General features: G+C 44.7%; 1 protein-coding gene across 2 annotated transcripts in view; it reads right to left on the bottom strand.

Moving 5' to 3' along the window:
• LOC121575199 (inositol 1,4,5-trisphosphate receptor type 1) overlaps window positions 1-16,685 on the bottom strand; it is a 147,428-nt gene that overhangs the window by 93,274 nt on the left and 37,469 nt on the right. For both annotated transcript variants that reach the window (XM_045222859.1, XM_045222860.1), the window contains exons 3-10: window positions 9,051-9,166; window positions 7,895-7,981; window positions 7,133-7,291; window positions 2,205-2,303; window positions 1,787-1,870; window positions 1,396-1,542; window positions 1,085-1,180; window positions 886-930 (exon numbers count right to left, since the gene is read on the bottom strand). In XM_045222859.1, the coding sequence (XP_045078794.1) occupies window positions 886-930; window positions 1,085-1,180; window positions 1,396-1,542; window positions 1,787-1,870; window positions 2,205-2,303; window positions 7,133-7,291; window positions 7,895-7,981; window positions 9,051-9,166 (833 nt within the window). The remainder of the gene's footprint in view (window positions 1-885; window positions 931-1,084; window positions 1,181-1,395; window positions 1,543-1,786; window positions 1,871-2,204; window positions 2,304-7,132; window positions 7,292-7,894; window positions 7,982-9,050; window positions 9,167-16,685) is intronic.

Here is a 16,685-nt window from a genome sequence, read left to right as displayed (position 1 = left end):
GTCGTCTCACGCCGAACTGCGCATGTGCAGGCCGTCAAATCAAAGGCACTCCTTCAATATAAAGTTGTTTTTGACTAAAATAAAAATGTGTCAATTTGTCACTTTCATGACGTTCGACTAATAAGATGTTCTACTACTTAAGACATTGGCTCGAATCTAGGTTGTGCCTTTAGATTTCGAGAAAATTATCGACTAAGGAAGAATTTTTCACTTTTCACTCATTGACTTCTCAAACCTCAAACACAGGCCTGGTCTGCTTGGTCTGTTTGGTAAAGGTTTCCGGAAGTCTTGTGACGTTGCGCCTCTGGGTCTAGAAACTCTATGGCTTTACCCACATGTGCTCTGGCTCTAGCCCGACCCATTGGTTTCTGGGACCAATCAGAACAGTTAGAATATGTTTGCTTTCTAGAAATCGTCAGGAAGATACTCAGATCCAGGCTCATTGTGGAGAAAAAACCAACGTCCGTGGGCGTGGCGTAGCGTTTGGCCAGAACAAGGACTTTGGGTAGCCAGGCAACACTAGTTCCATCAGACTTCTCTATGCAGACACCGCCATCTAATGGTGGTATTGGGGAAGTGCTCTTTACTATGACATGGGGTTCAAGCTGAGGTAAACAAGTTAGAAGAGTTACAATGATCATTGTTTCCTGGGACACACTAGTGGTATGTGGCATTTCACATTGTGTCAACAGTGACTGAAGATGTTGAGTTGTGACTGAAGACGTTGGGTTGGTTCATTCAGTGGGTCACAGGAAAACACTGGGTCACAGCAGAACACTGTATCTGGGAACGACTGGTTCAGATGATCCACAGTATTCATCATTCCTCCACACCCTCCACACCCTTCAGAGCCCACTGCTACCAGAACAGGACAATGTGACTTACTGAGGAGCGGGACTCCAAGCACTCCTCCTCATAGTCGGGGTTCACCTGGAAAACACACAACAGTACACACATATATTGAGCAAGCTAGAGATCACTTCCCTGCTAAAAATTAAGGACGAATATGATTTAGACCTGTGTTGTAGGTACTGCAAGGGTGTGTCTGTGTGTGCATGGGTGTTGTAAAGGCAGTGTTACTGACCTCTGCAGCCAGGTAGTGTCCAGTGGCCAGGTGTTTGAACCTGAACAGACTATTCCAGTAGCCAGCTCCGCCTCGACACGGGTCATGCTGCACCACCTAGGATGAGGAGAAACACAGGCGTCAGTCACATGTAATTTCTCACACTGGAGTTGTGTACATGCACATTTTAACAACTTGTCAGACCATATACACTTTAAACTCAAAATTTAACTTTTAGTGAGCATAAATTGGCAGTTGCAAGGGAGCAGTCAAATTGCCATGATCTGAGGGGCCTTCTACGAATTCTATTTCTATGTGCACTTCCTCCTCACCTCCACCTCCCATAAGGCTTTGCTGCTTGTTGCCGAGGTAGCAGACTGGCGTCCGGTGGTGCGCAGGAAGACATATTGTTTTTTACGGTGGTCGTCACAGGTGAGGAACTTCTCCTGTTCCGCATGGAACAGGCGCACCACGTCACCCTGGCAACAAACAGACAGGAAGGTTGTTACCATAGAGACTGCTAGGGAAATGTCACTCTGCCTTGGGCTAGATTTCTTGGCTATCTATAACAATTAACAGTGTTTGGTCTTCAACTGCGATACCAGGTTCGTTGACCCATTATTTTCTCATTCATATTGATTGGATGAGGTTCTAAATCAAGGCAATGGAAAAGAAAACTGTTAAAATCAGGCCTGATTGGTTGAGAGTTGTGAAAAAACCAACCCCTTTTAGAATGATCTCCTGATTGTCACTCCATTTCATGAACAGCACGATCTTCCAGCTGGTGTTACAGTTGACCGAGTTCACCTGAAACACAAAACAGGCAAAAAGAGATTCCACAGGATTACCAGTTTAATCCTTTAATAACAGAAACACATTATCACTGGTACCCTATAACTATAGAGCAGCACACGATTCTCACAGAATGAGCTGTAGGCTAGAGCTAAATGCAAATCCTAGAAATAATTGATGCAAATGTGGAGGACCATGGCACAACGGTGTATTGTCTGATATGGTTGGAGGGGCCCAATAACAGTACACACTACACAGACTCCTATAAATACTCTACATACAGTATACTCCCACACAGCCATCTATCAAACACAGAGGAGAGGAGCTGCAGACAGGGTGAGGGTCTAACCTCGTTACATCCTGGGTTGTCCACTAGCTGATGGGTGCTGGCATGAAGGGGCTGGCCAGCATTCACTGGGTTCAGGACCACTTTGTCCCCTATCACCACCTGGAATGAAACATACAAACACTACAATTTAGTATGCATTTATTACACGTGTGCACACACTTACACGCACATTGCCCGCACAGACACACACTCAAGTCAGCTGCTAAGAAACATTAACAATACTTATTTGCATGTGTCTGTCCACAGTCAAATACAGGATACTATGTGAAGCTCTGAATCTCAAACTAAATCATTAATCTACAGTGGCTATTAATTAGATGTATTACTACTAGAACAACAGAGTCATGACTCCACCTACAGTCACCTGGTCCTTGGGCTCCTACTCACATCAGGATCTTGGCAGGGAGAGAGCAGTGGAGCCAGGAGATTGAGGATCATGCAAACAGCTCTAGAGACCTGTCTCTAGAGTATGAAGCAATAGCATGGTGCCACTATGAGCCCAGTCAGTCCAGAGATAGATCTGATCCTTATGCCTCATCACTAAGGATTAGAGGGCAACGCCGGCCCTGGACTGGACTGGACTGACCCTGGTCCTGACTCTGAGGTGTTAGTCATCTGTGTTGTGGTTGTAGAATGACTCATAGCCTCTGCTGCTTTAATCCACTGAGAGAGACTTCTGCACACTGATATATAGCTGAGCGACTGGGAGGCGAGCTACTTATCACCAAAAATAAGTGAAACGCTGCACAGGTGGCAAATATAATAAACTTAGGAGATACTGGGGCAAGATACAAATATTCATGAGCTGTAGTTTAGAATGTGCAGTGTGATTGGCTGAGCCATATGTAGACGAGTGCAAGACCTGTTGTAGGTACCAGCGCTAATGTGAAGGCAGGAAAGGCAGAGTTAGCTGAGAAAGAGATCCATCCATAACAACTCAATGATGAGCCTCGTGGAATTCCTACAGGGTGACTCCCCAGAAAAGCAGAGTGCTAAAAAGTTTGGCCAAAGCTAACTAACATTAGCTCACAAAGCTCAGTTAAAACACCCAAAGATAAAACCAACGCAACATGTAAAGTGTTAGTCCCATGTTTCATGAGTTGAAATAAGATCCCAGAAATGTTACATACGCACAAAAAGCTTATTTCTCTCAAATGTTGTGCACAAATTTGTTTACATCCCTGTTAGTGAGCTTTTTTTTCTTCTTTGCCAAGATAATCCATCCACCTGACAGGTGTGGCATATCAAGAAGCTGATTAAACAGCATGATCATTACACAAGAGTCCCTTGTGCCGGAGACAATAAAAGGCCACTCTAAAATGTGCAGTTTTTTCACACAACACAATGCCACAGATGTTTCAAGTTAAGGGAGCGTACAATTTGCATGCTGACTGCAGGAATGTCCACCAGAGCTGTTGCCAGAGAATTGAATGTTAATTTCTCTACCATAAGCCACCTCCAACGTCATTTTAGAGAATTTGGCAGTACGTCTAAACTTGCCTCACAACCGCTGACCACGTGTAACCACGACAGCCCAAGACCTCCACATCCGGCTTTTTCACCTACAGGATCATCTGAGACCAGCCACCCAGACAGCTGATGAAACTGTGGGTTTGCACAACCAAAAAATTTCAGCAGAAACCGTCAGAAACCGTCTCAGGGAAGCTCATCTGCGTGCTCATCGTCCTCACCAGAGTCTTGACCTGACTGCAGTTCGGTGCCGTAACCGACTTCAGTGCACAAATGCTCACCTTCGATGGTCACTGGCACACTGGAGAAGTGTGCTCTTCACAGATGAATCTCAGTTTCAACTGTATCGGGCAGATGGCAGACAGTGTGTATAGCTTTGTGTGGTCGAGCGGATTACTGATGTCAACGTTGTGAACAGAATGCCCCATGATGGCGGTGGGGTTATGGTATGGGCAGGCATAAGCTACAAACAATGAACACGATTGGATTTTATCTAAGCTAATTTGAATGCACAGAGATACCATGACGAGATCCTGAAGCCCATTGTCGTGCCATTCATCTTCCGCCATCACCTGATGTTTCAGCATGATAATGCATGGGCCAATGTCGCAAGGATCTGTACACAATTCCTGGAAGCTGAAAATGTCCAAGTTCTTCCATGGCCTGCATACTCACCAGACATGTCACCCATTGAGAATGTTTGGGATGCTCTGGATGAACGTGTACGACAGCATGTTCCAGTTCCTGCCAATATCCAGCAACTTTGCACAACCATTGAAGAGTGGGACAACATTCCACAGGCCACAATCAACAGCCTGATCAACTCTATGTGAAGGAGATCTGTGCTGCATGAGGCAAATGGTGGTCACACCAGATACTGACTGTTTTTCTGATCCACGCCCCTACTTTTTTCTTTTTTCTTTATTCCCAGTCATGTAAAATCCATAGATTAGGGTCAAATGAACTTATTTAAATGGGCTGATTTCCTTATATGAACTTTGGCATGTTGCGTTTATATTTTTGTTCAGTGTAGTTAGATGCACCATTTAGTGCTTTTAGCCAGCTACCTATTAATTGCTAGCTAACTGGTAAGCTAGCGAACCTGGTAAACATGAACTTTACAAATATAGCTACTTAAGCTACAAAATGAATACCTAGTTAGTTGTGATAATTACACACACTCCAAACCTGTGTGTATCTTTCAGAAAACATGCATATTTATTTAATTATTAGCTAAGTAAAATGCAGTGTTTTTCAGCACATGCAGAGCCACCATCTTGGACAGAAAACCTTTTTGTTGCTTCTGCCTCCCGCCTACTTAATTCCGCCATTTTGATTAGTCGACCAACCCCAAACTGACATTGATGTGCTGTGCCACTCTGCAAACGTTTTGTCATAGGGTTTTGCAAGCTGCGTGTTGCAAAAAAACCTTACCTTTTTTTGTTTTACAAAAAAGTATATGAAAGGTGTATCTGTGACTAGGGCTGTGGCGGTCATGAAATTCTGTCAGCCGGTGATTGTCAAGCAAATAACTGCCGGTCTCACGGTAATTGACCCTTAATTAACAAACACATTTAGCATCACCTGGCTTACATGTATAGCCTACAAGCCACTGATGTAGACCTTTGGAACATCTACATTTAAAAAGTATAATAAATCCATTTAATATAGCCTACACCATCACAATAAATCCATGATTTATTTTACACAGGTCTAAAGAAACATGATATGAATAAAATGTAGTCTATTTCAGATTAACATACTCTGAGTTGTCCTTATGTTAGGCCCTGATCTGGCTATGCCATATGGCTGTGGGCTACACTAGTTTATTTAGCAGACAAGATTTGCTTAGAATTCCGTGGCATTATTTTATAGTATGAAGAATACAATTGAACATAGCTGAATAAAATAGAAAGGATATTTTCTCCAAACGATTTGAGGGAGTGCGCACATGCGGCTATTCTGTGTTGAGTGGTTAGCAAAGAAACAGGTCCTCCTATATGCTTAATTTAGAGTTACTTATGCAACTTTAGTTGTGATACAAACGTTGGGCTATATGTTTTGGTTTTTAATACATTCAAATGCTGCATGATGCGACTAATGATGATTTGAAAAAAGTCACATGAAAGGCATGAGCTCTGCTTTGTTTTTTGCACAGGCTGCACATACTTCATCAGTCTCTCACTCACAATTTGACAAGCACTTGATAATGCCTCAAATTTCCCGGCAGCATCCCCTTTGTGTGGCCGTAATGACCCCCTAGAATAATCCATGCCTTTTGCGGCCAGTGGCCTTGGGCTGAATATAATAATTATTCACATGGCTCTCTCAGATATCTAAATTCTTATTAGCCAATTCCCATCACGTGATCGGGTCCTTTTCACAGGCATCTCAGGTCCTTCTCACAGGCTACAAGTGAAGACAGACACGTCAGGGACGCAACTGCACGCGTCCTTATCCAATTCCGAGGAGCATAATAAAGATGTTGGAAGAACTGTCCACATTTACTTTTCGTCAGCCAGCAAGATGAGTAGGCCTAACGAACAGCAAAAGCACTAGCCTGTGTCAATCTACTATCCCCCATAGTAGAAAAATGCACCTATTCTATTGGTCAACTTGTCCTTCTGTGCGAGAAATAAATGTTACAAACATAGTCTGGGACAGTTGTGGGATGCAATAGATCCCAAATTAATACAACCACTAGCATCAAAAAAACTTTTAAAAGCAACGAGGCTGATGCAACCGATCAGAACGTTTAGCTTAAAGTGTTGATCAACTATTAGGCTATTTCTTCACATTAAAAGCGCAGCAATGCGCACACGGCAGTAGGCTATATGCGCGAATGTTCCAAAATGCAATCAATTAACGGGAAAACACCATTCTCAAAAGTGAACGCAAATGTGATTATGCATGTCATGCTTTATTATAAAGGTGCATTTTTATGGTGAAAATTATCATCCCCAAACATGAAACTTGCGCACCGCCTATGTATGCCAGTTAGGCTCTACACCGGTTGTAAAGCGGATTAATGTGCTTAATTTTAAGAAGATATTTGGGCACTTTAGTTGTGATACAAACCTTATCAAAACGTATAGGCGTACGGGCTAGGCTACATGAAAAAGTCACACACAAGCTGGGCATCATTCACAAGTGATAATATATCATTCACAAGTGATATGCTAATATTGTCACCCACACGTTTGATTCATTCAGTCTGAGTACTTATTTAAGTTGACTTATACAGTAGGAATCAAGCCATTCCTATATACAGTATGTGATCATTTCCATAGGTGTAACTCACACTGTCTCCTATAGAGCGCAGCTTGTAGAAGGGATCGATGTATAAAACCATATAGATAGAGCTCACAATATCTCCAATGTAGAACCATATAGATAGAACTCACACTAACGCCTATGGAGCAGAGCTAGTACAACCATATACTGTAGATAGAACTCACACTGTCTCCTATGGAGCGCAACTTGTAGAAGGGTTGAATGTAGAACCATGAGCCTTCGTTCCCGGCCGTGTCCAGCATCACTCTCATGGCGTTCTTCTCCAGCAACGCTGGCAGACGCTTGTTTACCGTCAAGTACTTGTTACTCTTCAGATGGAGGAGCTGGGGGAATACAGCAAACATACAATATGATACAATACGATGTGATACAATGTTATACGATACAAACATACTGAACAGTTTTGCTTGTGCACTTCATCTTCTTCATAGGGTTTATTATTGTGTTGTGTGGGCTTTCTCTGCCCTTATGAGTATGCAATACATTTTAGTCTCTCTACATAAACAGAGCAGTCTATGACTGAAAGGTTATGACTGAGAAATGAATATGCTCAATTCTGAAGCTAGAAAAACACTATATAGATCCTCCCACGTTACTGTTCTATTTATAAACACACAGAAACCACATGGATGCCTCCAGGGCTCTCAGTCTCTCCTCTCCAAGTTTGGAACCAGCAAAATATATTGGATGGGAAGCCTCATAAACTGTGTCACTTTAAAACCCCATAGAAATATGTGGGCTACGATGACTCCATGTGAGAGATATTATTGGCCACATATTTGGAATATGAGACGTGAGCTGTAACTGAATGTGTTGAGACTGTTGCTCATTATGACATGGATTGGCTTCATTGAAGAGGTGACTTTCAGCCGTGAGTACAAGCCAGACATTGGTCTTGCAGACAATGAATATGTATAGACACACACCTGAATGACGTTCCCATACTGAATCACCGTTCCGAGCAACTTTTTATTTTCCGAATCGTTTTGCTTCTTTTCCAAATCCGCTGCATGCTACACAAGTGAGGGAAAGAGGGGAGAGTTACAGACCATTATTATTGCTACTACCAACATTGCTGCTGCTTTTGCACAAATAATTATACACATGGACTTGAATAGAAGGGAATACTTTCTATGACAGAAATCTCGAATAAAAAAGGACGTAGCAACGGCATGTACAGTTAGCAGCAAACACGCTTGCAAGCTTCAACTGGAAGGCTAGAACCTAAAACTCTGGCCTCGCATCACCATGGTAACACAGGAGAGATCTGAATCTATCATTTTATAACTCTTGTCAGATACCAGAAGGCTTTAAATGGTTTTGTTTTGGAACACAGAGAGAGACAGACAGAGAGACAGAGAGACAGAGAGACAGAGAGACAGAGAGACAGAGAGACAGAGAGACAGAGAGACAGAGAGAGAGAGAGACGGAGAGAGGGGGGGGGGGGGGGGGGGGGGGGGGGGGAGGGGGGGGGGAGAGAGAGGGAGAGAGGAGAGAGAGAGAGAGAGAGAGAGAGAGAGAGAGAGAGAGAGAGAGAGAGAGAGAGAGAGAGAGAGAGAGAGAGAGAGAGAGAGAAAAGGTGGGATGGGAGTAGTGAAGCTAAAGTATGCTTCAGAAATGTCTATAAAAGGACCTGAACATTACCTCGGCAAATGTATAATCCCCCATAAGAACACCCTCAAACTAGTGTGGGGACAGAAAACCTAACCCCTTTAAGAGAGCTCCTCAAACAGTGGTGGTGAGGCCAAGACTGCTACTGTACCTGTCAAACTAGACTGTTGTTAAAGGGAACTGCAGGATATAGTATTTCACAGTTGTACGAGGGATTACCACAATCAAAGAAAAACTGAGTGTAAGTGCTTTACTAATGTAATGTAGCTGTATTGGATTTTTTAAAGTATCGCTAGTTTAGAGTTTAGTTTAGTTATCCCAAGAGGGTTCATCTATTGTTACTCTTCTTCATTCAGTCGGATATGAGATGACAAGTCATTATACCACTGATTAAGGTATATAATAAATAATTTAATACAGTAATATCATGGTAAGACAGTTGTATAGCGGTCAGGTGGAGGAGTCTCTCACATGGAGTTTGTTGAGGAGGACTGTGTCAGTGGTGCTGTTTCCTCCAGGTTTCGCTGCCTTCCAGAACTGTTTCTGAGCAGAGTACCGATTCATAGGACACAACCTGAACAGACAGTCTGGACAGAGAGACAAATCAAATCAAAGTTTATTGGTCACATACACAGTTAAGCAGATGTTATAGCGCGTGCAGCGAAATGCTTTATGTGTTACTAGCTCCTAACAGTGCAGCAAAAATGTCAAACAAGTACACAAATAATAATCAAAAACAGGAAATCACAAATGTCCGAATAAATCCAGTTAACAACCCAAATAACACTATCAGTAATCTAAATGCAATCTATGCGAATATACACCAAAACTACAGAGTGTACAAAACATTAGTGACCAGGTGAATCCAGGTAAAAGCTATGATCCCTTCTTCATGTGACAGTGTAGATGAAGGGGAGGAGACAGGTTAAATAAGGATTTTTAAGCCCTGAGACATGGATTGTGTATGTGTGCCATTCAGAGGGAGAATGGGCAAGACAAAATATTTAAGTGCCTTTAGACGGGGTATGGTAGTAGGTGCCAGACGCACCAGTTTGAGTGTGTCAAGAACTGCATCGCTGCTGGGTTTTTCACGCTCAACAGTTTCCCGTGTGTATCAAGAATGGTCCACCACCCAAAGGACATCCAGCCAACTTTACACAACTGTGGGAAGCATTTGAGTCAACATGGGCCAGCATCCCTGTGGAACGTTTGACACCTTGTAGAGTCCATGCCCCATCGATTTGAGGCTGTTCTGTGGGCAAAAGGTGGTGCAATTCAATATTAGCAAGGTATTCTTAATGTTTTGTACACTCAGTGTATATACTCAGAATGATACGTACAGCAGTAGATATATTACAGTGAGCTACAGTATGTGAAGAATACAGTATATGAATACAAAGTGTGAAAACTGTACAAAAGAAATGGTCCAGTGTTTAATGTCTCTATATACATGGGACAGTAGCGTTGGCTGTGTGTGTATGTGCGTGTTTTTGTGTTTGTAAGTAGACAATGAATATCAGTTTCAGAGGTGAAGGATGGTTAGGATTGAGGTGTTGTCAATGCAGCTATATTGAAGTTACTGAAATAATAACTAAGGACGAACTTCAATTGATCAATGTAAATAAATACACAATGCTAAGTGAGATGCCCAATGATGCACACACTGACAAAGCCACACAAACACACCTGCATCATCATTCTCCCACAGGTACACGCTAAAACACATACTGTATGTGCACACACACACACACACACACACACACACACACAAACGCACACACGCAAGCACACACACACACACGGTTTGCAGCAGGTTCATATCCAGATAAGTCTCATGAGCTCAGATCAAAGAGGGAGAGGATGTTACGTGAGACAGTCCACTGGGGAAACATTGGTGGAGGAAATAGGGATAGGGTAATCAAATCAAATGTTATTTGTCATGCGCTGAATACAACAGGTGTAGACCATACCGTAAAATACTTACTTACAAGCCCCTTAACCAACAATGCAGTTTTAAGAAAAATAAGAATGAAGAAAAGATTTACTAAATAAAAAAGTAAAGGCCTCCCGAGTGGCGCAGCGGTCTATGGCACTGCATCGCCGTGCTTGAGACGTCACTACAGACCCGGGTTCAATCCCAGGCTGTGTCACAACCGGCCGTGACCAGGAGTCCCATAGGGCGGTGCACAGTCGAGGTAATTGAGGTAATATATAGTTGTCGGTGATCAGCATGTAAACACAGTGTGTGTGTGTTCCCATTTCCAGTGAAAGGTATGGGGTATGATTGTACACAGTGGGTACAGTACAGTACTCCCTGCCATCCAGGATCTATATACGAGGTGGTGTCAGAGGAAGGCCCTTAAAATTGTCAAAGACTCCAGCCACCCAAATCATAGACTGTTCTCTCTGCTACCGCATGGCAAGCAGTACCGATGCACCAAGTCTGGAACCAACAGGACCCTGAACAGATTCTACCCCCAAGCCATAAGTATGAAAAATTTATGCACTCACTAACTGTAAGTCGCTCTGGAGCAGAGCATCTGCTAAATGACTTATAATGTTTAAAAAAATAAGACTGCTAAATAGTTAGTGAAATAGTTAACCAATAGCTCCCCGGACTATCTGCATTGACCCTTTTTGCACCAACTCTTTTGACTCATCACATGCGTTGTTGATACTGTTTATTGTCTATACTGTAGCTTAGTTACTTTATCCCTACCTATATGTACATATCTACCTCAATTACCTCGTACCCCTGCACATCGACTTGGTACTGGTACCCCGTGTATATAGCCAAGTTATCGTATTTGTTAATCGTGTTATTATTTTTCAATTCTTTATTTTTTCTCTCTCTCTGCATTGTTGGGAAGGGCCCTTAAGTAAGCATTTCACTGTTAGTCTACACCGGTTGTTTACGAAGCATGTGACAAGTACAATTTGATTTGATTTGAGTACTGTAGTGTATGCTGAGATACGACAGGCAGTGGTCAGTCACTGTACATAACGCCATACAACAGGCCAGTCCTGATAGTACTGTGATTCTACCATTCATTTCCATAGCCACAATAGGAAGCAGGCTGAGAGAAACAGCTCCTCAGATTTGCATGTGGTCTCAGTTAACCCAACCGAGCAGAGTTTGTCTTCTGGAATACCTAACCAACAAGCAGTTCACACGTACTGTACTGTTGCAGTGACAAAGAGCTCCACTGATGAACCCAAAATACACAAGTACTTAGTATGTCAATCCTTTCCGCTAGAGAGGGGTATTATAACCAGTGGAGGCCATTAAAATTATTTGCATACTGGAGATATTTCATACTGTAGATATGATATCTTACACTTCTTTGTACTGCAGTTCAGCTCATAACAGTACAAAGTATCTATGGTCAGTACCAAATCACATTTCTGGGGGCCAACTTCATATGGAACTTGTATTCAGATGTCTATATAGAGTGAAAATCCCAAACTAGGCTTGGGCGATATACCTTTTATACCGTATACCGGGGTATTTTGAAATACCGACAGTCTGATTTTCAATACGGGTATGCGGGGGTGGGGGATGCAGGGGTGCGTGCTACGCCACTATACGGGCTACCTGCGCCCCCTGTCTCTCAGGCCTGGTTTCTTCTTTGACCTCAGATTAGATGAGAGATCTCTCTCTCTCCTCAAAGGGAAAATTTGAGAAATCCTCCCGCTTTCTCTCTCTCCAGTCGTAGCAGCAGCAAAGAGACCAAATAAGGCTAGCCAGAGCAGGGGAGTGGGGAGAGGAGAGAGAGGAGGGGACTCCATCAACTCCCCTCTCTATCATCCCTCCCTGCAACTCCCTCCACCCCTCCCCTCTCTCTCTCCCTCTAAGCTCTCCTCAAGCTAATAGCTGTTTCTGCCCCCTTTTCTCTCTGATATGGTTTACACCATGCAGTCCAAAACAGGGTCAGACAAACAAATAAGAGGATGTGGTTGTTGAGAAAGACAGAGAGAAAGAGAGAGAAAGAGAAACAGAGGGAGGGAGGGAGGGAGAGAAAGAAAAACAGAGGGAGGGAGTGAGAGAGAGAGAGAAAGAGAAACAGAGGGAGGGAGGGAGAGAGAGAGAAAGAGAAACAGAGGGAGGGAGTGAGTGAGAGAGAAAGAGAAACAGAGGGAGGGAGTGAGAGAGAGAAACAGAGGGAGGGAGTGAGTGAGAGAGAGAAAGAGAAACAGAGGGAGGGAGTGAGAGAGAGAGAGAAACCGAGGGAGGGAGTTAGTGAGTGAGAGAGAAACGAGAAACAGAGGGAGGGAGTGAGTGAAGAGAGAACGAGAAACAGAGGGAGGGAGTGAGAGAGAGAGAGAAAGAGAAACAGAGGGAGGGAGGGAGAGAGAGAGAAAGAGAAACAGAGGGAGGGAGTGAGTGAGAGAGAAAGAGAAACAGAGGGAGGGAGTGAGAGAGAGAGAAAGAGAAACAGAGGGAGGGAGTGAGTGAGAGAGAAAGAGAAACAGAGGGAGGGAGTGAGAGAAGGAAAGAGAAACAGAGGGAGGGAGGGAGTGAAGAGAGAACGAGAAACAGAGGGAGGGAGTGAGAGAGAGAGAAACAGAGGGAGGGAGTGAGAGCGAGAAAGAGAAACAGAGGGAGGGAGTGAGAGAAGGAAAGAGAAACAGAGGGAGGGAGTGAGTGAGGGAGAGAAAGAGAAACAGAGGGAGGGAGTGAGAGAGAGAGAGAAAAACAGAGGGAGGGAGTGAGAGAGAGAGAGAAACAGAGGGAGGGAGTGAGTGAGAGAGAGAGAGAGAAACAGAGGGAGGGAGTGAGTGAGAGAGAGAAAGAGAAACAGATGGAGGGAGTGAGAGAAGGAAAGAGACACAGAGGGAGGGAGTGAGTGAGGGAGATAAAGATAAACAGAGGGAGGGAGTGAGTGAGAGAGAGAACGAGAAACAGAGGGAGGGAGTGAGTGAGAGAAAGAGAAACAGAGGGAGGGAGTGAGAGAGAGAGAGAAAGAGAAACAGAGGGAGGGAGTGAGTGAGAGAGAGAAAAACAGAGGGAGGGATTGAGAGAGAGAGAGAAAGAGAAACAGAGGGAGGGAGTGAGTGAGAGAGAGAAAAACAGAGGGAGGGATTGAGAGAGAGAAAGAGAGAAAGAGAAACAGGGGGAGGGAGTGAGTGAGAGAGAGAAAGAGAAACAGAGGGAGGGAGTGAGAGAGAGAGAGAAAGAGAAACAGAGGGAGCGAGTGAGTGAGAGAGAGAAAGAGAAACAGAGGGAGAGGGTGTGAGAGAGAGAGAAAGAGAAACAGAGGGAGGGAGTGAGTGAGAGAGAAAAACAGAGGGAGGGAGTGAGAGAGAGAGAAAGAGAAAAAGAGGGAGGAGTGAGTGAGAGAGAGAAAGATAAACAAAGGGAGGGAGTGAGAGAGAGAGAGAAAGAGAAACAGAGGGAGAGAGAGTGAGAGAGAAAGAGAAACAGAGGGAGGGAGTGAGAGAGAGAGAAAGAGAAAAAGAGGGAGGGAGAGAGAGAGAGAGAAAGAAAGAGAAAGAGAAACAGAGGGAGGGAGTGAGAGAGAGAGAGAAAGAGAGAGAGAGAGAGAGAGAGAGAATGAGAAAGAAAGAGAAAGAGAAACAGAGGGAGGGAGTGAGAGAAGGAAAGAGAAACAGAGGGAGGGAGTGAGTGAAGAGAGAACGAGAAACAGAGGGAGGGAGTGAGAGAGAGAGAGAAAAACAGAGGGAGGGAGTAGAGAGAGAGAGAGAAAGAGAAACAGAGGGAGGGAGTGAGTGAGAGAGAGAAAGAGAAACAGAGGGAGGGAGTGAGAGAGAATGAGAAAGAAAGAGAAAGAGAAACAGAGGGAGGGAGTGAGAGAAGGAAAGAGAAACAGAGGAAGGGAGTGAGTGAGGGAGAGAAAGAGAAACAGAGGGAGGGAGTGAGTGAGAGAGAGAAAGAGAAACAGAGGGAGTGAGTGAGTGAAGAGAGAACGAGAAACAGAGAGAGGGAGTGAGTGAGGGAAAGAAAGAGAAACAGAGGGAGGGAGTGAGTGAGAGAGAGAGAGAAAGAGAAACAGAGGGAGGGAGTGAGAGAAGGAAAGAGAAACAGAGGGAGGGAGGGAGTGAGGGAGAGAAAGAGAAACAGAGGGAGTGAGAGAGAGAGAGGAAGAGAAACAGAGGGAGGGAGTGAGTGAGAGAAAAACAGAGGGAGGGAGTGAGAGAGAGAGAAAGAGAAACAGAGGGAGGGAGTGAGTGAGAGAGAAAGAGAAACAGAGGGAGGGAGTGAGTGAGAGAGAGAAAGAGAAACAGAGGGAGGGAGTGAGAGAGAGAGAGAAAGAGAAACAGAGGGAGGGAGTGAGAGAAGGAAAGAGAAACAGAGGGAGGGAGTGAGTGAGGGAGAGAAAGAGAAACAGAGGGAGGGAGTGAGTGAGAGAGAGAACGAGAAACAGAGGGAGGGAGTGAGTGAAGAGAGAACGAGAAACAGAGGGAGGGAGTGAGTGAGAGAGAGAAAAACAGAGGGAGGGAGTGAGAGAGAGAGAAAAAGAGAAACAGAGGGAGGGAGTGAGTTAGAGAAAGAGAAACAGAGGGAGGGAGTGAGAGAGAATGAGAAAGAGCGAGAAAGAGAAACAGAGGGAGGGAGTGAGAGAAGGAAAGAGAAACAGAGGAAGGGAGTGAGTGAGGGAGAGAAAGAGAAACAGAGGGAGGGAGTGAGTGAGAGAGAGAAAGAGAAACAGAGGGAGGGAGTGAGTGAGAGAGAGAGAGAAAGAGAAACAGAGGGAGGGAGTGAGTGAGAGAGAGAAAGAGAAACAGAGGGAGGGAGTGAGAGAGAGAGAAAGAGAAACAGAGGGAGGGAGGGAGTGAGAGAGAGAAAGAGAAACAGAGGGAGGGAGTGAGAGAAGGAAAGAGAAACAGAGGGAGGGAGTGAGTGAGGGAGAGAAAGAGAAACAGAGGGAGGGAGTGAGTGAGAGAGAGAAAACAGAGGGAGGGAGTGAGAGAGAGAGAGAAAGAGAAACAGAGGGAGGGAGGAGAGAGAGAGAGAGAAAAACAGAGGGAGGGAGTGAGAGAGAGAGAGAAAGAGAAACAGAGGGAGGGAGTGAGTGAGAGAGAGAAAGAGAAACAGAGGGAGGGAGTGAGTGAGGGAGAGAAGGAAAGAGAAACAGAGGGAGGGAGTGAGTGAGGGAGAGAAAGAGAAACAGAGGGAGGGAGTGAGTGAGAGAGAGAACGAGAAACAGAGGGAGGGAGTGAGTGAGTGAGAGAGAGAAAGAGAAACAGAGGGAGGGAGTGAGTGAGAGAGAAAGAGAAACAGAGGGAGGGAGTGAGTGAGAGAGAAAGAGAAACAGAGGGAGGGAGTGAGAGAGAGAGAGAAGAGAAACAGAGGGAGTGAGTGAGTGAGAGAAAGAGAAACAGAGGGAGGGAGTGAGAGAGAGAAACAGAGGGAGGGAGTGAGTGAGAGCGAGAAAGAAAGAGAAACAGAGGGAGGGAGTGAGAGAAGGAAAGAGAAACAGAGGGAGGGAGTGAGTGAGTGAGAGAAGGAAAGAGAAACAGAGGGAGGGAGTGAGTGAGGGAGAGAACGAGAAACAGAGGGAGGGAGTGAGTGAGTGAGAGAACGAGAAACAGAGGGATGGAGTGAGTGAGTGAGAGAGAGAAAGAGAAACAGAGGGAGGGAGGGAGTGAGTGAGAGAGAGAAAGAGAAACAGAGGGAGGGAGTGAGTGAGAGAGAAAAGAGAACAGAGGGAGGGAGTGAGTGAGAGAGAGAAAGAGAAACAGAGGGAGGGAGTGAGAGAGTGAGAGAGAGAAACAGAGGGAGGGAGTGTGAGAGAGAGAGAAACAGAGGGAGGGAGTGAGAGAGAGAAAGAAACAGAGGGAGGGAGTGTGAGAGAGAAAGAAAAGAAGGTGGAGAGTGAATAGAGGGAGGAGCTTTGATATATTCCCTTAAGAGCACAATTCTCTGGACAGAGCGGCCCTTTGTAATGTGTAGCGTGTGTGTGTGTGTGTGTGTGTGTGTGTGTGTGTGTGTGTGTGTGTGTGTGTGTGTCCGTCGAAAAAAGATGTCCCATCTCTGGCAATAGGGCTGATAAAACATGTCCACCAGGATCAGCTCAAACTAGGGGTCAAAATGGAGTCAAACGGCAGAGGAATGCAGGATACCACAGGGGAGCAGAAGGACCG

Source organism: Coregonus clupeaformis, chromosome 10 (genome assembly GCF_020615455.1).
Source record: "Coregonus clupeaformis isolate EN_2021a chromosome 10, ASM2061545v1, whole genome shotgun sequence".
Taxonomy (NCBI): Eukaryota; Metazoa; Chordata; class Actinopteri; order Salmoniformes; family Salmonidae; genus Coregonus; species Coregonus clupeaformis.
This window is presented reverse-complemented; position numbering and strand designations above follow the sequence as displayed.